Source organism: Microcaecilia unicolor, unplaced genomic scaffold, assembly GCF_901765095.1.
Source record: "Microcaecilia unicolor unplaced genomic scaffold, aMicUni1.1, whole genome shotgun sequence".
NCBI classification, from domain to species: domain Eukaryota; kingdom Metazoa; phylum Chordata; class Amphibia; order Gymnophiona; family Siphonopidae; genus Microcaecilia; species Microcaecilia unicolor.
In genome coordinates, this window is record NW_021963210.1 from 38,637 (window position 1) to 60,548 (window position 21,912).

At 47.7% G+C, this 21,912-nt stretch overlaps 1 protein-coding gene across 1 annotated transcript in view; it reads left to right on the forward strand.

Moving 5' to 3' along the window:
* Nucleotides 1-21,912, forward strand: part of LOC115459078 (N(G),N(G)-dimethylarginine dimethylaminohydrolase 2-like) — a 55,468-nt gene that overhangs the window by 17,644 nt on the left and 15,912 nt on the right. Inside the window, exons 3-4 of the mRNA XM_030188942.1 lie at nt 11,525-11,624; nt 16,255-16,328. Of these exons, the coding sequence (XP_030044802.1) occupies nt 11,525-11,624; nt 16,255-16,328 (174 nt within the window). The remainder of the gene's footprint in view (nt 1-11,524; nt 11,625-16,254; nt 16,329-21,912) is intronic.

Here is a 21,912-nt window from a genome sequence, read left to right on the forward strand (position 1 = left end):
CAGTGTCCATGGGAAGAACAAAGTGGAGGGGTGGAGCTGGAGTGGCAGACCAGCTAGTATCTTGAACTTGTGCAAAACTCTGCCTTGTATTTTTTAATTTTTTTACCAAATTTTAAATGTTATATATATAAAGCCCATTTGGGCTCTTCAGAGTGACAATGATATAGAAAGCTCAGGATGTGTTCTCAATATCCTCTCTCTATTTGATGAGGCTTTGGGGGTTCTCTCAGTTTCTCTAGTTCAATCACAATTAGCTTTTTTTACTTACACTGCTTCCCTTCATTTTAGCTGTTTTTTTTGGGGAGGGGGAGAATCTCCTGCTGTCTAACCTCCCCCCCCCCCCCCCCCCCCCCCCGATTTTAGAGTTTCAATTTCCTTTCTTTTTGGAGTCTTCTAACCCATTCATGTGGCAGGTTGGCTGTGAACGCATGCTATTAAATCTATCACAGGAATGATTTTTTTGGATTTAGTTCATGCCTTTTTGGTCGCAGCTCAAAGCTGTTAACATTTAGATGCAGTGGGCATTTCCCTGTTCCCAGAGGTGCTTGCAGTTGTAACTGGTCAACATTCAGAAGCACTTATCTGGATAAATATTGCTGACTGGGATATTAAGCAGCACAGTCCAGATAGAGCTTCTGAGTATCCTTAGACTACCTCGACATTTAGCAGTGCTTAGTTGGCAGCTTCAGTAATCGGGAAGCAAAGCCAGTGATGGGCAGATCTCAACGGTCTGTGTCCTGATTGTGGCTGGACAGATTTGGATGGACTAGAGCGGGGCTTCAGTGATGGCTTCAGTAGTTGGGGCGCATGTCCAGGGCTGGGCAGACTTCTACAGTCTGTGCCCTAAAAATAGCAAGGAGAAATCAAGATCGAGTATGCATATGTAGTTTCGCATCATACCTAAGGGTGGTGGATATGTGGAATGCCCTCCCGCAGGAGGTAGTGGAGATGAAGAAGGTAATGGAATTCAAACATGAGTGGGATAAACACAAAGGAATCCTGTTTAGAAGGAATGGATCTAAGGAATCTTAGCGGAGATTGGGTGGTGACGCCCATAATTGGGAAACAAAACGGGAGCTGGGCAGACTTCTACAGTCTACGCCTTGATCGTGACTGAAAAGATAAGGATGGGCTGGAGCGTAAATTTTAAGGGGTTTCGACATTAGTTTCAGAACTTAGTACAAGAGGAATGCTGGGCAGACGTCTACGGTTTGTGCCCTGAGAATGGCAAGGACAAATCAAACTTGGGTATAAAGTATCACATACCATGTAAAATGAGTTTATCTTGTTGGGCAGACTGGATGGACCGTACAGGTCGTTATCTGCCATCATCTACTGTGGTACTGTGCTGGGCGGAGCCAAGGTGGTTCCGGAACTTCTCCAGATAGTGGACTGGATATTCTGAAGTCTGGAGTGGACTGAGTTCTGGTACTGACTACTTTATCCAGATAGAGGCAGTGAATATCCGGATATTTTTTATGGATATTAGGTCCTTTCTGGGTGCCTTTAGTAGAGTCGCATTAAAGTGGTTAAGACGTTTTCAAAAATTATAATTTAGAAAGAGTGAAAATAGAACTCTGTAGTCAAATATGATAGCATAGGCAAAGAGAGAGAGAGAGATTTAGCAAGTAGACATGAAGCAAACGGCAGCAAAGGTGAGAGGAGCCTTTTTAGCAGGTGGGAGAAATGTGCTCCGTATCACAAGCCAAGTTGGTGTGTGTAATTAAAAAAAAAAAAAAAGCTGACAGCTGTGGCTGAATATTGACTACAAGTCCCAGCATACACTGGGGTAAAACCAGATCTGGCTTAGCTTAAGTGTCAAAAAAAGCAGCCAGTTGTCTACTTAATTTACTGTGAGGCACTCGCTCAAGGCATTAACTTCACTTTCTATAGGTGTAGAGCAGCATTTTGAGCCATTTTCAGGGCAGCGGGTTAGGGAGGGGCTGGAGGGTATTCTAAAAATAACCCACTAACAGGGAAGGTAAAGGCAAAATCACACCAAAAATATATGCTTTACCTATAGCTGCAAAACAAAGACCAACATATACATTTTGAACTAAAAGAAGCCTCAAGTCTCCAGGGTCACCCCTTCAAGAATACGCAACTATCATAGGATTCAAATAAAGGGGAAAGCCAGACGTCGCAAGCTAAATGCTGCTGTTTGCCCCGATGTGTTTTGAGTTTTTCATATGGGGGTGGGATTATATCTGAGAGATTTTTGGGGGAACTTTTCTTGAGTAGTTGAGCTGTGATGTACAATGCACATTGTTGGACTATAGTATTTGATAGGGAATTTTCCTTCTAGGTTTTGTTTTCTCATTGTCTGGGTGGTATTAGGAAAGGAATGGAAAACAAAAGTGAGGACGTTATAATGCCTTTGTATCGGCCCATGGTGCGACCCGCACCTCGACTATTTTGTTCAGTTCTGGTCACCGCATCTCGAAAAAGATATAGCGGAATTAGAAAAGGTACAGAGAAGGGCGACGAAAATGATAAAGGGGATGGGACGACTTCCCTATGAGGAAAGGCTGAAGCGTCTAGGGCTCTTCAGCTTGGAGAAAAGACGGCTGAGGGGAGATATGATAGAAGTCTATAAAATGAGTGGAATGGAAAGGGTACACGTGAATCGTTTGTTTACTCTTTCCAAAAATACTAGGACTAGGAGGCATGAGATGAAGCTACAAATTAGTAAATTTAATACAAATCGGAGAAAAGGTTTCTTCACTCAACGTGTAATTAAACTCTGGAATTCGTTGCCAGAGTATGTGGTAAAGGTGGTTAGTTTAGCGGGGTTTAAAAAGTGTCTGGACGACTTCCTAAAGAAAAAGTCCATAGACCATTATTAAATTGACTTGGGGAAAATCCACTGCTTATTTCCAGGATAAGCAGCATAAAATGTATTGAGCTTTTTCGGGATCTTGCCGGGTATTTGTGACCTGGATTGGCCACTGTTGGAAACAGGATGCTGGACTTGATGGACCTTTGGTTCTGTCCCAGTGTGGCAATACTTATGTACTTATGTTTCCCCTTTATTTGAAGCCTATGATAGTTGTATATTCTTGAAGGGGTGACCCTGGAGGCTTGAGGCTTCTTTTATTTCAAAATGTATATGTTGCTCTCTTTGTTGCTCTGTGCATTGCAGCTGTAGGTAAAGTTTATATTTTTGATGGTATTCTAAAAAATACCATTCCTGCATCCTCTAAAGTTTTTGACGACGACAAATCCTCAAAGTCGGGAAACTCACGAAGAACCACTGGTACTTCAGCTGTGCCCGGATTCACCATTTGATAAATTTAGTTTTTATACTTGAGGCAGTGGAAGGTTAATTATCTTGCCCAAGGTCACAAGGTTTGTCAGTGGGATTTGAATCCTGATTTCTGTGGTTCCCAGTCGGCAGCTCAAACCATTACACTGGGATCAGGAAAAGCATAGAACACATCTGTAAGTCACTCTCTTGATGAAGGAGAGCTGCCAAATACCTTCCCATTTGAGGACCAGTATGTGTCAGTAGGAGAGGAAGATAGCGGGAAAAGGACCACGGGCTCCAGAGACAGGAAGGAGAATCTTAATGCTTAAGAAGATTTATTGATCCTTTTCCCACCATCTTCCTCTCCTGTTGTGCAGTCCCGTGGGGTCATGGAGTTCTCCGCACTTGCAGATTTTTGCCAGTACGTCGTTGACAATCTACCCCATCAGCCTTCAAACTCTTTATTGGGTGTATCCTCAAGGTTGTGACCGTTTCCAAATGCATTCTCTTCACTATTAAGAAATGGTCTTGTCCTTATTACTACTACTACTACTTATCATTTTTATAGCGCTACTAGATGTACACAGCACTGTACACATTATGTGGGCTTACAGACTAAGGCTTTTTTTTTTTTTGCACCTGGGGCAGTGAAGGGTTAAGTGACTTGCCCAGGTTCACAAGGAGCTGTAGTGGGAAGTGAACCCAGTTCCCCAGGATCTCGGCTCACTGCAGTAACCATAAGGCTACTCCTCCACTCCACTTTCAAGCATGTAAACTTTTCCCCCTCAACCACTTCCCTCTTTCCGTTATGAACTTAGAGAGACAGAGAGTAGCAGGAAAAAAAAAAAGCAAGAATGAAGATGGGGGCCGCACCAGAGGTCTCCTAGGGTCAGCATTGCCCCTGGGCTTTGCACTGAAGAACACTGGTCCATGGGAAGTCTCAGATGCTCCTGGGATGTTCTGTTCGTCAAGTTTTGTTGAATGTTAAGACAGCCATTTTGAAGGTGCCTCTGAGGTTGAGTATGCATCTGCTTTGTCAACACTTTGCCCAATAAAGAGCAAATGAGAGGACTTGGCTCTCCACATTTGTCTGGCTGGCTGGTTGACCACTGGAATCTAGGCGTTCTGCTGCTGACCTCTTATGCACTAGAACATGTCTTCCCGGGCAGACCTATGTGTATCAACCAAGGGTTGGTCAACATAGGGGTGGTGTAATGATTTTTAGAGGATTGGTTTGGGGAAGCGGTTAGTTCAGGCACAGTTCGATGAGGGTGGTGAAGGGGCAGTAGCTGAGATGAATGAGTAATGCCCTTGCGGTGTATCAGCCACCTGATGTGCGAGTGTTGGGTACATTGTGTTTAGTTGGGTTGTTGATTCCTTTAGATTGTCTGGTCATCATGGTTGATTTTTAATTTGCATATGGAAGTGGTCCGTGATCCTTGGGTGGGGTAAGTCATTACTGCTACGTAATATGTTTAAGCAGCTTGTGGTAGCAGACGCATGAGGCCACACGTTTGTCTTGGTGGTGGTTCTTTGCATCTGAATGGTTTGGAGGCAAATTACGGTGGTTGATTCTCCCGTCATCTGGTTCCATGATCAGATCATGTTGTGGGTTGTGTTTCCCCCCCCACCCCCACACTTTCAGGGGGGCTAGGTCAGATGGGCTGGCTGCCCGTTGATTCAAGTGTTGGGTTGTGTCATGGGAGAGTTGATGCCAATAAGCTCATCTAACTTCTGTTGTTAGTGTTTTGGGAGTTGGCTAATCCTATAAGTACAGAAGCGATTCTTGATCAGATCACTCTATTGTGAGAAGTGGTGCCCAGGAGTTGAGTGAATCTACCATGGTTTACTGTTTTCAGAGGTCTTTGTGTGGACAAGTAGGGAAGTGAGGTGCACAGACCAGATCCAAAATGGCTACCCCCCTCGTCGGTCCCTGGACCAGTTGTTCCAAGAAGCAGTCGTTAATTACATCTAGAAATTTTATCTCCCTGTCACTCCCTGATGTAACATTTATCCAGGCAATATCGGGGTAATTGAAATCATCCATTATTATTTCATTTCCCAATTTGCCAGCTTTCCTAATCTCTGTAAATATTTCTTCATCTGCCTGTTCGTTCTGTCCCGGCGGACGGTAGTATAGCCCTACAAGAATACTCCTTCATTTCTATCCATAATGATTCCACGCTGCTATCTGTGTCATGTGGAATGCTTATTTATTTACTAGTAAAAAAAGGCCCGTTTCTGAAGGCAAGGAAACGGGCCCTAGGCAGGCAATTTCTCTCCCCCCCCCCCCTGTGCTACGGCCCCCTCGACCCCCCCCCCCCCCGTGCCGGCGAAAACCGGCCCCCCGTTGCTGTTGTGGACTACCTGTGCTGACGGGGGACCCAAACCCCCAACAGCCGAAGTGCTGTTGTGCCCTTCGTGTTGCTTCCTCAATCATCTTCTCTGGAAGTTCCTCTGCGTGTGTCTGACCGCCCCCCGCCGCCGTTGTGGACTACCTGTGCTGACGGGGGACCCAAACCCCCGACAGTCGAAGTGCTGTTGTGCCCTTCACGTTGCTTCCTCAATCATCTTCTCTGGAAGTTCCTCTGCGTGCATCTGACCCCCCCTTCCGCGAACCTGTCGACCCCCCCCCCCCCGGCCTGCCGAAAACCGCCCCCCGCCGCCGTTGTGGACTACCTGTGCTGACGGGAGACCCAAACCCCTAACAGCTGAAGTGCTGTTGTGCCCTTCGTGTTGCTTCCTCAATCATCTTCTCTGGAAGTTCCTCTGCGTGTGTCTGACCGCCCCCCGCCGCCGTTGTGGACTACCTGTGCTGACGGGGGACCCAAACCCCTAACAGCTGAAGTGCTGTTGTGCCCTTCGCGTTGCTTCCTCAATCATCTTCTCTGCAAGTTTCTCTGCGTGCGTCTGACGTCAGACGCACGCAGAGGAACTTCCAGAGAAGATGATTGAGGAAGCAACACGAAGGGCACAACAGCACTTTGACTGTCAGGGGTTTGGGTCCCCCGTCAGCACAGGTAGTCCACAATTGCGGCGGCGGGCCAGGGGGGGGGGGGGCGAGGGGGCCGTAGCGCGGGGGGTGACAGATGATTCCGAGGCAGGGGGAGGAGTAGGGTACTCTTCCCCTTGCCTTGGAATCAGCTGTCATGACGTCAGTACGCGTCTGCCTAGCAGACCACCTCCAGGGAGCCACGGTTCCAAGCACAGAATGTTGGAGGTGAGAATTATTATATAGGATTTTTTTTTTACTCAATTCCCTCAACATAGGGCAATTTGTACCCTGTTAACACAGTGTCCCATTGATTATCTTTTTTTTCACCAAGTCTCTGAGATGCCTATTATATCTACCTCATCATTTAGTGCTATATGTTCTAACTCTCCCATCTTATTTTTTAGGCTTCTAGCATTTGAATACAGGCACTTCAAATTGTGCTTTTTCCTTTGATCTACAAGCTGCTTGGAAGTTGAAGGGGATAATGCGTATCCTTTATCATGCTCTCTCATTAAGCACACCTGGCATACTGTCAGCATTGTTGAAACCGCTCTACTGCGATTCCTTAAATGTCCTCTTTCAATAGTATCCTTCAAGGATACTCCACACCGAAACATGCGCTGTTGGGCGAGTGTCGGCTTCCCCCCCCCCTCTAGTTTAAAAGCTGCTGTATCTCCTTTTTAAAAGTTACGCCAGCTTTTATTGTCGGTTGTCCCAGCCAATCGTACATGTGAATTAAACGTGGTGGTAGAGGATCTGGTCTTGGACTGATGGATGGGCTAGAGCTGGTGCCCATGGCAGGTGCATTTGCTAATTTTTGAAGGGAAGGCCATTTACTTGCATGGTTTGTTTGGACATTACTGGTCGGGGGGGGGGGGGATCGGGGGGCCGATGAAAACTCAACAGGCCCTCATCAATGGGTTTCTCCCCAGTTTTATTCATGCTTACCTGTTCTATTGCACTCAGAATTTTGTAGACCTCTATCCTATCCCCCATCAGCTGTCTCCCAGTTGAAGAGTCCTAACCTTCTAACCGTTCCTCATATGAGAGTTGTTCCGTTTCCTTAATGATTTTGGTCGCCGTTCTTTGCTTTGGATCAGGTGATACATTGTTTTCAGGCAGTTAGACAGGTGGGTGTCTTAAAATTCCAGGGCAGACATAAGTTCAAAACGTTTTTTTTTTTTTTTAAGGAAGTATTTGTTTGTACATAAGTACATAACATAAGTATTGCCACACTGGGAAAGACCAAAGGTTCATCAAGGCCAGTGTCCTGTTACCAACAGTGGCCAATCCAGGTCACAAATACCTGGCAAGATCCCCAAAATGTTCAGTACATTTTATGCTGCTTATCCCAGAAATAAGCAGTGGATTTTCCCCTAGTCATTTTGATAATGGTCTATGGACTTTTCCTTTTAAGAAGCCGTCCAGACCTTTTTTTGAACCCCGCTAAGCTAACCGCATTTACCACATTCTCTGGCAAAAATTTCCAGAGTTTAGTTACACGTTGAGTGAAGAAAAAGTTTCTCTGATTCGTTTGTTACTGCGTCATTGAAGGTTGGGGTTGTTTCTATTCTGTTGATGTGAGATGGTACTGCCACCGTTAAAGGAAGGTTTAGATAAGCTGGATAGTGTCAATTATTGTCTGTTTTTTTTTCAAATTTAGCTATATTAACTAGACTGGAAGAGAACACACTTCTCCCTCCACCTGTAAGTTGTCTTTGTGGTTGGTCAAGGTTGTTTGTGTAACTTGCTAGATGAATTTGAACAGTGTAATACCCAGTGCATTTTTTTTCTAGCAAAAAAGGTGCCGGTACTCAAATGCCAGGCCACCCTTCAGGGGTGGGGTGATCACTGAGGGACCCACCCCACAATAGCCAGACCCCCTGCAACCAGTCACAGAATCTATGACAAAGGCAGAATTGGTGTTTTCATTTAAAACTTGGGGACCATGGGTCAAATTTAGCAGAAAATAGAAAAGGTGCCGGTACTCAGTACCCCCAAGTACCCCCTCAAAAAAAGCCCTGGTAATACCACCAGAACAGCTTTGATTTGGTTCAGCAAGACTGCTACATTTCATGCTTTAGTTGTTACTGCAACTGCTGTGAAGGGGCTGTGCATTTCCAAGATGGTATGGAATTGTTGGTTTTTGTGTGTGTGTGTGTGTTTTTCTTTTGCTTGTTCATACCCATGTGATCTGTAGTGTGGAAGTCATTAAAGGGTCTTTTACTAAGGTGCGGCAAAAAGTGACTTCGCTGGTGTAGACGCGTGTATTGGATGCGCACAGGTTCATTTTTCAGCGCACCTGCAAAAAAAGGCCTTTTTTTTTTTTTGTAGCCGAAAATGGACCTGCGGCGAAATGAAAATTGGCGTAAGTCCATTTTGGGCCTGAGACCTTACCCGCCATCCATTGACTTAGCGGTAAGGTCTTGCACATTAACCGGGCGGTAATCATCAGCGTGCGTTCAATGCCGATTACCGCCCGGTTAGCGCCGCGTGCCAGAAATTTTCCGGTTCACGTAAAAAATGAAATTACCAGCCGGGCCACACGGTAGTTCCGAATTGGCACACGTTGGGTGTGCTTAGGCGCCTAAGCGGCTTAGTAAAAGGACCCCTTAGTTTCTGGGGTTCCTCTGTATCTGCTGTGTTCAATCTCTTATCCGCAGCCTTTGCTAAACTTTTTAGTGGATTGTGTTTACAAATCCTGGTACAGGTAGAAAGTATTGGATGGTGTTGAATTATGCTAAGACCAAGCTTTTATGGGATGGTTGTATTCCGCACCCTGGAGTAGGTACAGAAGTGATAATTGAGGAAATTTAGGATCCCGGCGTTTGTGGTGTATGACTTGAGGAGGTTGAATTCAGCCCCTGTGGTTGGCTCAGATTTTATAAGCCTCAGTGATTTGTGGTGGTAGAGAAATATACCACCTACCGACTTTTTTGACTGTGCTCCAGACACCGGTGTTTGGAGGCTTGGATTATTGTGCCCGGGACCACTTTGTATCCTCTTCAGATGGTGGAGAACCCCACAGTGAGGTTTTTCTGAGATGCGTAAATTTGTTAGGACTTTTGCTTGTTTTGTTAAGTGTTGCATCAATTTTTCTTTAAGGTGATTTAGGGTTAAGCTGAGACTAGTTTTGCTAGTGATTCCAGACTAAGTCTAAGTCTATTAATTTTTGATATACCACTTTCTATTGAAGCACAAATCAAGGCAGTTTACATATATAACTATTCAGGTACTTACACTGTCCCGGATGGGCTTACAATCTAAGTATATTGTACCTGGGGCAATGGAGGGCTAAGTGACTTGCCCAGGGTCACACCGAACTGTAGAGGGGATCGAACCCGGCTCCCGAGGATCTCAACCCACTGCTGACCGTTAGGCAGCAGTGGGAATCATACCTGGTTCCCCAGGTCCAGATCCCACTGCACTAACCATTAGGCCACGCCAGACTCGCAGCTGGGATTGGCCACAACACAGATGCGTATGTGGAATTCATTGCCTGTTTTGCTGTGGAAGGAGTTTATTTATATTTGTATCCCACATTTTCCCACCTATTTGCAGGCTCAATGTGGCTTACATAGTACCATAAAGGCGTTGACCAATTCTGGTATGAACAAATATAGTAATGTTGTGGTAGAATAAGGTTTGTGTGTACAGACACATTAGGGAATCATAGAGAGGAAAAGTTATTATATGCCCATTACGAGCTTTGGTTTCGTTGTGTTGCAGGGTTCAGGCATTTAAGTTGGGTCGGTAGGGTATGCCTTTTTGAACAGGTTAGTTTTTAGTGATTTCCGGAAGTTTAGGTGGTCATACGTTGTTTTCACGGCTTTTGGTAATACGTTCCATAGTTGTGTGCTTACGTAGGAAAAGCTGGATGCGTAGGTTGATTTGTATTTGAGTCCTTTGCAGCTTGGGTAGTGGAGATTTAGGCATGTTCGTGTTGATCCTGTTGTGTTTCTGGTTGGTAGGTCTATGAGGTCTGTCATGTATCCCAGGGCTTCGCCGTAGATAATTTTATGAACCAGAGTTGTCTTGTTTAAGACTTTAGAAAGGTCTGAAGTGCTTTCTGTTTACTGAAGCCTTTAGTACTTGAATGGGTTTGGTTGAATGACTAATTTTAGGGCACAGGCTGGCCTGGTGGGTGGTTTTGTTGGTATTTATTCCATTGGGGTTTTTTTTTTTTTCTGCAAATGCCAGAGGACATGAATTGAAGTTGCAGGATGGTAGACTTAGGAGTAAGATCAGAAAATACTTTTCTGTGGAGAGGGTGGTGGATGCCTGGAATATCCTCCCAGGGGAAGAGGTGGAGACAAACAGTGACAGGATCCAAAAATGTGAGAGAGATTCAGAGGATCCCTAAATAGAAAGAGGATGGTATTGTAATTTTAAATGACCTCATAGCTGTGTCTTGATGGACATGAGAGGTAGTTGGGAAGTAAGGCCAGTGCTGGGCTGACTTCTACAGAAAGACAGATCTGGATGGGCTGGAGTGGGCTTGGATGGCAAACCTTGGTAATTGGGGAGCGAAGCCAATGTTGGACAAACTTCTACAGTCTGTTTTCCAAATATGGCAAAAAGACCGATTGGGGTCAATGTATATTTTATACCACATTCATATCATATTCTAAGAGTGTGGGTGCTGTGTATTCAGGGCTTTTTTTTTTGAGGGGCTACTTGGGGGTACTGAGTACCAGCACCTTTTCCATTGTCTGCTAAAATTGACCTATGAACCCCAAGTTTTAATAAAAGAACTCAAGCTCTGAACACCAGTTCTGCCTTGTCATAGATTCTGTGACTAGTTGCAGGGGGCCTGACCGTTGTGGGGTGGGTCCATCAGTGATTACCCCACCCCTGAAGGGTGGCCTAGTATTTGAGTACCGGCACCTTTTTTGCTAGAAAAAAAAATGCACTGTGTGTATCTCAGTGGGAGAGGGGAAGGCTAAGTTTTTATTTATTTATTTGTTGCATTTGTATCCCACATTTTCCCACCTATTTGCAGGCTCAATGTGGCTTACACAGTACTGTAACAGCGTTTGCCAAATCCGGTAGAGAGCAGATACATGGTTGTGTTGAATTTAGCAAGTAAAATGTTAATAATATTGTTGGTTTAATCATAAATTGATAATGAATGTGATTGTTGGGCAGACTGGATGGACCATCTGCCATCAATACAGTATGTTAAGCCACCTTGATTATGGTTTCTTGATAAGTGGGTTATAAATTGTATAAATAGGCTGCTGCTATGCCCAGTAATCTTGCTTTGTCCTCTCCTGTGATAGATCGACGGGGTGAGGAGTGTCCTGGAGGAACTTCGGCTGCGAGTGACAGAGGTCACAGATGAGGAGGCCACGCTGGATGGGAGTGATGTGTTTTTCACTGGTATGTGTAACTGCATTTGGGTGGGAAGAAGCAGCTTACATTTCTATAGGTTCCCACCTATTGAAAGTTTGCATAAATAAAACAAGTCTCATCTTTTGTGCTAAGCTCCTGCAGAGCAGCAATAGATTAGAAAGCAAAAGCTGTGTTCTGGTTCCTAATTTCTCCCAAAGCAGCCTTCAGACATAGCTAGCTACTGTATATGGTGTTATTACCCTTCTACAGCTTCTCCCCAGGAGCTTCAGTGCTACTTAGAAGTACATTGCTGTACTCTGCACCCCAGCCACAATGACTTAACACTTGCAGTTTTGTCTCTCGTGTTGTTTGTTTGGATGACGACCAGTGTGTATAGTCTGATACTTAGAGACTTACAAGTGGTTTCAAATGTCATTGCCTGGATTTTAAGCACCATTGCAAACTGAGAGCCCTGTTTACTAAGCAGCGCTCAGGGCGCGCTAGCGTTTTTACTGCGTTCTAAAGACACACACAGAAATATATAGGCATCTATAGTGTTTAGCATGCTAATTTTAGGCGCGTGCTAAAAACACTAGCGCGTCTTAATAAACGGGGCCCTGAGACTGCTTTTGTTCTTGATATACCACCAGTCATGCACAGCACATCAGGGCAGTTTACTATAAAAAAAATCGTGGAAAAACTGTAGGAGAGGAATAGGTAAAAAGGGCGGGAAGGAATGATCAGAGGAAGTAGAGGAGGAAATCTCAAGACGGGCTAAAAAATGGATGAGTAGCTTAAATACCTGAACTCCGCGACACTATAACACCATAGTCCGTACTGATCACCAAACAATCTTATCTGTTCTTGCTATCCTCTTTTTCCTTGTCATCAAGCAGATGAAGCCATTACGTATGGGTTGTATCCATCAACCAGCAGGGGGAGATAGAGAGCACTCAACTTTTCACAGTGCCTCATGGCCAGCTAGCTCCACTGCCAGTGTTGCCAGGTGGGCGGTTTTACCACCCAATTGGGCAGTTTTCCGTGGAAATTTTTGCCCGCGGTGGGTTGCGGTTTTTTGGGCTTCTTTTTTGTCTTTTGGGCGGTTTTTTAGGCGTTTTTTTCGGCCGCGGGGGGCGGGGTTAGTGACTTCTGGGCGGGGCTGATGACGGGGAAGGCGGGGCCGATGACGGCGGGGGTGGGGTTGATGACTGCGGGGGCGGGGGTGATGACGCGGGGTGGGGGGTGTCAGGGGCGGGGTTTGAGTTTGGGCGGGTTTTGGGCTAGATTTAGGCTGGTTTGGGTGGGAAAAAAATTTTCCACCTGGCAACCCTGTCCACTGCCTCTTCAGTATTTTCTATCTCCCCAAGCAGGGTGGCTGCAGCTTCTTCGAGCTCCATCAAAAATCTGCCTGGGGGTGGCTCCTGGCTTGCCAGTTGTTAGCCGGGCTGTTAGAGGCTATAGCAGCTTCACTTTGAAGGCACATAGGTTAGCCCTTTCCCTGCCTTACCCATGCCCCCGTGGATGTGGACATATTAGCTTGCTTTTCCCTGTCCTTTCCCACTCAGTGGATGCAGGCACATTGGTTCACCTTTCCCTGCCTTTCCCACTCATCTGAGCCTCCGGAGTTCTTATTACCTCTGCTTTCCTCACAGCGTTAAAAAAAAAAATGGAACAGAGGTTTTCGTTTGATTCTTCTATAGGACCGGAGCTGTGATACTCGGTCCGGTGAGGTAAGAGTGTTTTGTAACTCCTCCGGGGTGGGCCTGCGATCAGGGCGTTTTTGGCGGAAAGCAGTGTTTCAGGCGCTTCTGGCCTTTCAAGTGACCCTGGAAGGATTGGCTGTCAGAGTAATGTCGTACAACACGACAGCAGTGGCCTACATAAATCGACAAGGCGGCACTCAGTGCAGAGCACTGGCCGCGCAGGCCGAACAGATTTGCCACTGGGCCGAGCTGCATCTTCAGTTTCTGTCGGCAGCTCACATTGCAGGTCAGAGCAACGTGCAAGCCGATTATCTAAGCAGGCATCAGATCGATCCAGCAGAATGGGAACTAGCAGACGAAGTATTCCTGCAGATATGTGCCAAATGGGGCAAGCCCGTGATGGATCTTATGGCGACAAGTTCAAATGCCAAAGTCCCGTGCTTCTTCAGCAGACGGAGAGATCCTCGCTCGGCAAGGTTGGATGCCTTGACTCAGCCCTGGCCTCCGGGCCTACTATATGTGTTCTCTCCATGGCCCTTGATAGGGCGTGTGCTCCTGCGGATTCGGCTGCACCCAGGAGAAGTGGTCCTCATCACCCCGGATTGGCCCAGGAGGCCTTGGTATGCGGATCTCCGTCAGATGCTAGTGGAGGCTCCCCTTCCTTTACCTCTGGTACCGAACCTGTTTTCACAGGGCCCGGTAGCCATGGAGGACGCCTGCCGCTTTGGTCTTATGGCATGGCGATTGAGAGGGCGCAATTGAGGGACAAAGGCTATTCAAACACAGTCATTTCCACTCTCCTGCAGGCCCGCAAGCGTTCCAATTCTGTGGCTTATGCCAGGATTTGGCGCCAGTTTGAGTCTTGGTGTGCTTCAAAAGCGATCACACCCATGCGGGCTCCTGTCTCGCCGATTCTGGACTTTTTGCAGGATGGTGTACAAAAAGGCTTGGCCTATAATTCCCTGTGGGTGCAAGTGGCAGCGTTGGCCTCCCTTCGTGGTAAGGTTGAAGGCGTGTCTTTAGCTACTCATCCAGATGTGGCACGGTTTCTTAGTGGGGTGCTTCGGCTCCGGCCTTCCGTGCGAGCACGCTGTCCAGCTTGGAACCTGGGGCTAGTTTTGAAGGCCCTGCAGGCTTCTCCTTTTGAGCCGCTTCGGCGAGCATTGGAGAAAGATTTGACTCTAAAGGCCGTTTTTCTTGTGGCCATTACTTCGGAGAGACGGGTGTCAGAGCTCCAGGCGCTGTCCTGTAGTGACCCATTTCTGCAATTCTCAGAGTTCAGGGTCACGTTTCGGACCCTGCCTTCCTTCATGCCTAAGGTGGTTTCAGCGTTTCACCTAAACCAGCCTATTTTCTTGCCCTCCTTTGATAAGGAGGAGTTTCCAGAATCTTTTGGGCAGTTGCACCTGTTGGATGTGCGCAGGACTCTGCTGCAGTATCTGCGAGTTACTATCTCTTTCAGGATCTATGATCATCTGTTTGTTTTGCTATCAGGTCCTCGCAGAGGGTCTCCAGCATATAAAGCCACTATTGCCCGCTGGCTCAAAGAAACTATCTTTTCAGCTTATCTGCTTGCCGGCCGGTCTCCGCCTGTAGCCTTTAAGGCGCATTCTACCAGAGCGATTTCTTCCTCTTGGGCTGAAACTGGAGCACTCTCTCTTCAAGAGATATGCAGTGCAGTAACATGGGCTTCTAAGCTCTCTTTTGTCTGACATTACAGGCTGGAGGTGGCTGCTAGGAGGGATGTGCGTTTTGGAGCACAAGTGCTAGCGCCTGGTGTGACCTGTTCCCACCCTATATAGGGATTGCTTTGTTACATCCCATATGTAATGGCTTCATCTGCTTGATGACAAGGAAGGGAAAATTAGGTTCTTACCTTGGTAATTTTCTTTCCTTTAGTCATAGCAGATGAAGCCATGAGCCCTCCTGTATGATTGTCTGTATGCTGTGAATCTGTTTCAGGTTCTGTTCTTGTTTCCTGAAGTTCCTTCCTTGGGAGAAAGTTGGAAAACAGTCTTCAGGATTCATGTTCACTTATAGGAGGATGAGTCCATTCCCTCCAGTTTATGTTTTGGAGGATGAGTTTATTCCCTCCAGGAGGATGCAAGTATTCCCTCCGTTTATACAAAGTGGAGGACGAGTTTATTCCCTCCAGGAGGATGTGTTCATTCCCTCCTTTTGAGTTCATGCCCTTGTTATGGGGCCATCGTTCGCTGTGAGGAAAGCTCATGTTATTCCCATTGCGGTTTGCCATACTGCATTGGAAGCTTCAAATACTGAAGAGGCAGTGGAGCTAGCTGGCCATGAGGCACTGTGAAAAGTTGAGTGCTCTCTATCTCCCCCTGCTGGTTGATGGACACAATCCATACGTAATGGCTTCATCTGCTATGACTAAAGGAAAGAAAATTACCAAGGTAAGAACCTAATTTTCCCATACTGTGCTAGATGGACCATTGATCTGACCCAGTATATGGCTACTCTTACGTTCTTATAGTTGACGGCTGTATTACTAGTTATGTCCAGTTGTATACGGGGCAGAGAGGGCGTAAAGCAGATTGTGGGGAGCAAAGGGAACAATTGGGGATATAAATCACCCTGCTGCTTAGCTAACCATGTGCTTGATATGGGTTGAACTGGGAGCCAATGTCCCTCCTTTAAAAGAGGAGAGACATGGTCCTATCTTTGAGCATTATGGGGAATCGTGACTGCTGTGGACTAAAATTATTTAAAGACATTTAGGACCCTGTTTACTAAGCAGCGCTAAGGGCGCGCTATCATTTTTAGCGCTTTCGAAATGCTAAAGACACCGATAGGAATATATTGGGGCGTCTAGTGTTTAGCACGTGCTAAAAACATTAGTGCGGCTTAGTAAACAGGGCTCTTAGTTGGCTATAGTTGAATATGCTATTCGGTGGAATACAGTAAACTAAACTGCTTTAAAATCTTTCCACTGCTTGCCTCCCTGTCTTCTGCAGGCCGTGAGTTTTTCGTTGGCATCTCAAAGTGGACCAATCACAGAGGAGCAGAGATGGTGGCAGATGCCTTCAGGGTAAGATGGAATCCAGATTTACTTCACTAATGATTTGGAGAGGAGATGGCTGCGTGGGAGTCCTGCTCGGAATCCCAGCATAGATCTGCTATTTTTAACCTATTATTGGTATACTGCAGAGTGGCATTTCACCCCAAAGTTTAGGCTGTGTTAAATTGCAGTTGATGTCTTATCAATAAAGAATATTCGTTGCCAACTGTAGGAAGTTCTCTTACCGCATGGCCATGCGTGTCTGGGGGCTTAAGGGCCCTGGCGAATGGGAAAAATGGCCCCTGCCGCTAGCGCAGGGCTCTTTTTCTTACAGCTTGGTAAAATAACCCTTTAGCCCTCCATTGCCCCAGGTGCAAAATAAGATTACCTGTATATAATATGTAAACCACTTTGATTGTAACTACTGACCAAATTGCAGGCGTAACAATTGATTAACAAGCCATTCCTTGTCATCAAGCAGATGAAGCCATTACGTATGGGTTGTGTCCATCAATCAGCAGGGGGAGATAGAGAGCACTCAACTTTTCACAGTGCCTCATGGCCAGCCAGCTCCATTGCCTCTTCAGTATTTATATCTCCCCAAGCAGGGTGGCTGCAGCTTCTTCGAGCTCCATCAAAAATCTGCCTGGGGGTGGCTCCTGGCTTGCCAGTTGTTAGCCGGGGTGTTAGAGGCTATAGCAGCTTCACTTTGAAGGCACATAGGTTAGCCCCTTCCCTGCCCTACCCATGCCCCCGTGGATGTGGACATATTAGCTTGCTTTTCCCTGTCCTTTCCCACTCAGTGGATGCAGGCACATTGGTTCGCCTTTCCCACTTATCTGAGCCTCCGGAGTGTTGTTATTTACCTCTTTTGCCTCTGCTTTCCTCACAGCGTTTAAAAACAAACAAAAAAAAGCGCTTTAGTGCAGCGATCTTGGAAAAGAGGTTTTTTTCTTGAGATTCTTCTGCAGGACCGGAGCTGTGATACTCGGTCTAGTGAGGTAAGAGTGTTTTCTGACTCCTCCGGGGTGGGCCCGTGATCGGGACGTTTTTTGCGCGAACCGCCATTTTTGAACTTTACCGCCGTTTTCGGTGATGGCTGCAGAGACTGTAAAGCGCTGTTCTAAATGTGGCAAGCGCAAATCAGCAGCGGGGCTCTGTAATTCGTGCTTTACAGACGGTAGAGCCGGTCCGAGCATGGCGAGCGGCGATCTTTCACGCTGTGAGCTGGCAGCGGACGCCATTTTGGATTTTCCACATGGCGCGACCTCCGTTGCGACGGAGAGCCCTGAATCGGGGGGGGGGGGGGTCCTTTGAGTGAGGCTAATAATAGAGCTGATAGCCCTGGGCAGGATCTGGGCGGTCAGGGAGTGGTTTTCTCCCCTGATTTTGTTTTAATGCTGCATAGGGCATACATGCTTAAAAGAGCTCTTCCACAGGGATTTTCGGACCCTCTGCCTGCCCCCCGCCCCCCCCCCCCCCCCCCCCCCCCCGGTGGATCCTGGCCTTTTGGAGTTGGCTTTGCCTGTTTCTTATCCTCCTGATAAACGCAGAAGGGTTAATTCCCCTTCTGAGTGTGGCGCACCCCCCTTTTTCCCCCCCCGTGGTCGGGCTATGAGGATTCTGAGGGGTCTGGCAGAACTTCTTGGGCTGAGGAGCCAGAGTCGGGTGCAGAATTGCCACAGGAGCTTGATGATCTGTCTGCGGTGAGGATTTTCCACCGCGAGGAGCTGCCAGCGCTTATTTCAGATGCCTTACAAGCCCTCTCGATTGAAGATCCTGGGAGTGGCACAGCCTCCTCTGTTAATCCAAGGATGGCTAGTACCAGAAAGCCTGCTCGAGCCTTTCCTTTGCATGACTCCATCTCAATGGGCTGACCCCGAGGGACCTTTGAAGGTTGCCAGGGCTATGGGGCAATTATACCCTCTGAGTGAGGAACATTTGGCTCGCTTTGCAATGCCTAAAGTGGATGCCCTGGTCACGGCTCTGACAAAGAGAACTGCCCTCCCTGTTGAAGGAGGTGTTGCCCTGAAGGATATTCAAGACCGCAGGCTTGATTCAGCTCTGAAGCGGTCCTTTGATTTGGCAGGTCTCACTGTTCGGGCGTCTGCATGCAGTTGTTATGCTGCTAGAGCCTGCCTGGCTTGGTTACAGCAGGCAGTGGAACAGCCCGGTGATGGAGCGGAGACCTTATCTGAAGTGGCTCCGCGGATGGAGTCGGCCTTGTCCTTTTTGGCTGACGCCCTTTATGATATGGTCAAAGCTTCGGCTAAGCAAATGGCAGTAGCAGTGGTGGCTCGCCGCACTCTTTGGCTACGACATTGGGCGGCAGACATGGCCTCTAAGCAAAGGTTGGTGAAGTTGCCCTTTCAAGGCCTTCTCCTGTTTGGTGAGGAGCTGGAAAACATTGTTAAAGGCCTGGGGGATTCCAAACCTCAGCGCTTGCCCGAAGATAGGCCGAAGCCTTCCTCTAAGGGTCAGGCGGTCCACTCCTCTTACAGACCTCGCTTCCATGAAGCTAGAAGGTACCGCCCGGGGCGTGCTGCTGGGTTCACTTCGCGTGCCCGCTTTCAGCAGAGAAACTCCTTTTGTTCGGACAAACTTTCCGCAGCATGCCGGTTCAGGGGCGACCCTCTCAATGATGGTGCGCCGGCCCCCTCCTCGTTTCCTGTCATCGGAGGAAGACTTTCCCTCTTTTTCAAGGAGTGGGCCAAAATCTCTGCAGATCAGTGGGTCTTGGACCTGATCAGAGACGAATACCGAATAGAATTCGACGCCCCAGTGAGAGACGTGTTTGTGGAGTCCCGATGCGGTTCTGCCGCCAAACAGGCGGCGGTAGAGGAGACTCTGCACAGTCTGTGCCAGATAGGGGCTGTGACCCCGGTGCCTCCTGCTGAACAAGGTCTAGGCCACTACTCCATTTACTTTGTGGTGCCACGAAAAGGCGGGTCTTTTCGCCCGATCCTGGACTTAAAAGAGCTAAACAAGTCCTTAAGAGTGCGGCATTTTCACATGGAAACCCTGCGCTCCGTCATTGCGGCAGTACAGCCAGGAGAGTTTCTCACGTCTCTGGACCTGAAAGAAGCTTACTTGCACATACCAATTTGGCCCCCGCACCAGAAGTTTCTGCGGTTTGCGGTGTTGGGAAAACATTTCCAGTTTCGGGCCTTGCCTTTTGGCCTCGCCACAGCTCCCCGAACCTTCTCCAAGGTAATGGTGGTAGTAGCTGCCTTTCTCAGGCGAGAGGGTATCCGGGTTCACCCGTACCTAGATGACTGGCTCATCAGAGCAGACTCAGAAAAAGAGAGTCATCTAGCTACATCCAGAGTGGTTTCAGTCTGTTTTTAATTAGGGTTTGTTAGACCCACAAAGACCCTCTGTAGTGTGTTGGCAAACTAGCCATACACCGGAGAGGTTCCTCACGAGGATGCCATCTATAGAGTGCCAGCGCGTATCTGACTCATTTCTAATGTCCACTAACATATGTGTATTCTTACCAAGCATTTTAACCAGAAGTTTATTTAATTCTCTAGACATTCTATAGAAAGGAGTGAGAGGAGAGGCTATAAGGATAATTACCTTTATTATAGCTTACCACAACAATACAGCAGGATCAGGAATACAAGCAGATGGGTGTCCAGTCGGACAGCACTTCGTGTAGCAAGTCGAAAGGTCTTCTGGCACGCCCAAAATCTACCCACCTTATATACTCTCCTATCTCCATTCTAAGTAATGGGGCCTATAAGCTACCATGTTAAGTTGTTTATCCTAAGCTAGCTGACCACAATCTTGCCCAATTGCAAAGTTGACACCCCTTTTTCTTAATCATTTCCTTGTACCTGGCATGACACATTCATTCCTCAACTTGTTTTTCTAACTTAGATTAGAGAAAAGTCCACTTTATAACTGATAGTTTCCATTTTAATTCTCTAATCTTCCATTTTGTTTCATCTTTTTCCTTGACCTAACTTTTCAATTTAAGTCATTCAGGCCTTTTCCTAAGCCTGACAACTACACTTGACTTTACCATCAGGCCTCTATCTGTGCTAACAACTAGGCCATACTTATCCAGTAAGCTCCCAGTTATGTCAGCCATCAGATTTCTGACTCAGCCAAGGTCTGTAATAGCCTGAGCTCTATGACTGGGCCCGCCACCATTCCAGTGGGGGGGTCTCTGGCTGTACCATAATTATACAAATCTCTGGGCTGGGTCGTCAATATGGCCAAAAGATACCTGACCCCCTCACAATCTCTAGAATATTTGGGGGCCAGGTTTGACACAGCCTCGGGCTATGTGTTTCTTCCCGAGCAAAGGCGGTGCAAGCTTCAGAATCAGGTCCGTCTGCTCCCGAGCATGCCCCGCCCGCGAGCTTGGGACATTGTCCAGCTGTTGGGATCGATGACGGCCACCTTGGAAGTGGTGCCATGGGCGAGAGCGCACCTGAGACCTCTACAGTATTCTCTACTTCAACGATGGTCTCCAGTATCTCAGGATTATCAGTGCAGACTTTCTTGGCTCCCTGTGGCCCGCCTCAGTATGGAGTGGTGGCTCTCGGACAGCATGTTGCGGCGGGGAATGCCGCTGGCGCTCCCCGATTGGTGCCTAGTGGTGACAGATGCCAGCCTGAAGGGCTGGGGCGCACATTGCCAGGGGAAGCATGCCCAGGGTCTGTGGACGCCCGACGAGTCGGAGTGGTCTATCAACCGCCTGGAGTTGAAAGCGGTGTTTCTGGCTCTTCTGGCCTTTCAAGTGACCCTGGAAGGATTGGCTGACCGAGTGATGTTGGACAACACGACAGCAGTGGCCTACATAAATCGACAAGGCGGCACTCAGTGCACAGCTCTAGCCGCGCAGGCCGAACAAATTTGCCACTGGGCCGAGCTGCATCTACAGTCCCTGTCAGCAGCTCACATTGCAGTTCAGAGCAACGTGCAAGCCGACTATCTAAGCAGGCATCAGATCGATCCAGCGGAGTGGGAACTAGCAGACGATGTATTCCTGCAAATATGTGCCAAATGGGGCAAGCCAGTGATGGATCTTATGGCGACCAGTTCCAATGCCAAAGTCCCGTGCTTCATGGCCCTTGATAGGGCGAGTGCTCCTGCGGATTCGGCTGCATCCAGGAGAAGTGGTGCTCATCACCCCGGATTGGCTCAGGAGGCCTTGGTATGCGGACCTCCGACAGAAGCTGTTGGAGGCTCCCTTTCCATTACCTCTGGTTCCGCACCTGTTGTCACAGGGTCCGGTGGCCATGGAGGACGCCTGCCGCTTTGGTCTTATGGCATGGCGATTGAGAGGGCGCAATTGAGAGATAAAGGCTACTCAAATAGTGGAATTTCCACTCTCCTGCAGGCCCGTGAGCGCTCCACTTCTGTGGCTTATGCCAGGATTTGGCGCCAGTTTGAAGTCTGGTGTGTTTCAAGAGCGCTTTCTCCATTGCGGGCTCTGGTCTCGCCGATTCTGGACTTTTTGCAGGATGGTGTACACAAATGCTTGGCCTATAATTCCCTGTAGGTTCAAGTGGCAGCATTGGCCTCCCTGCGTGGCAAGGTTGAAGGCGTGTCCTTAGCTGCTCATCCAGATGTGGCACGGTTTCTTAGAGGGGTGCTTCGG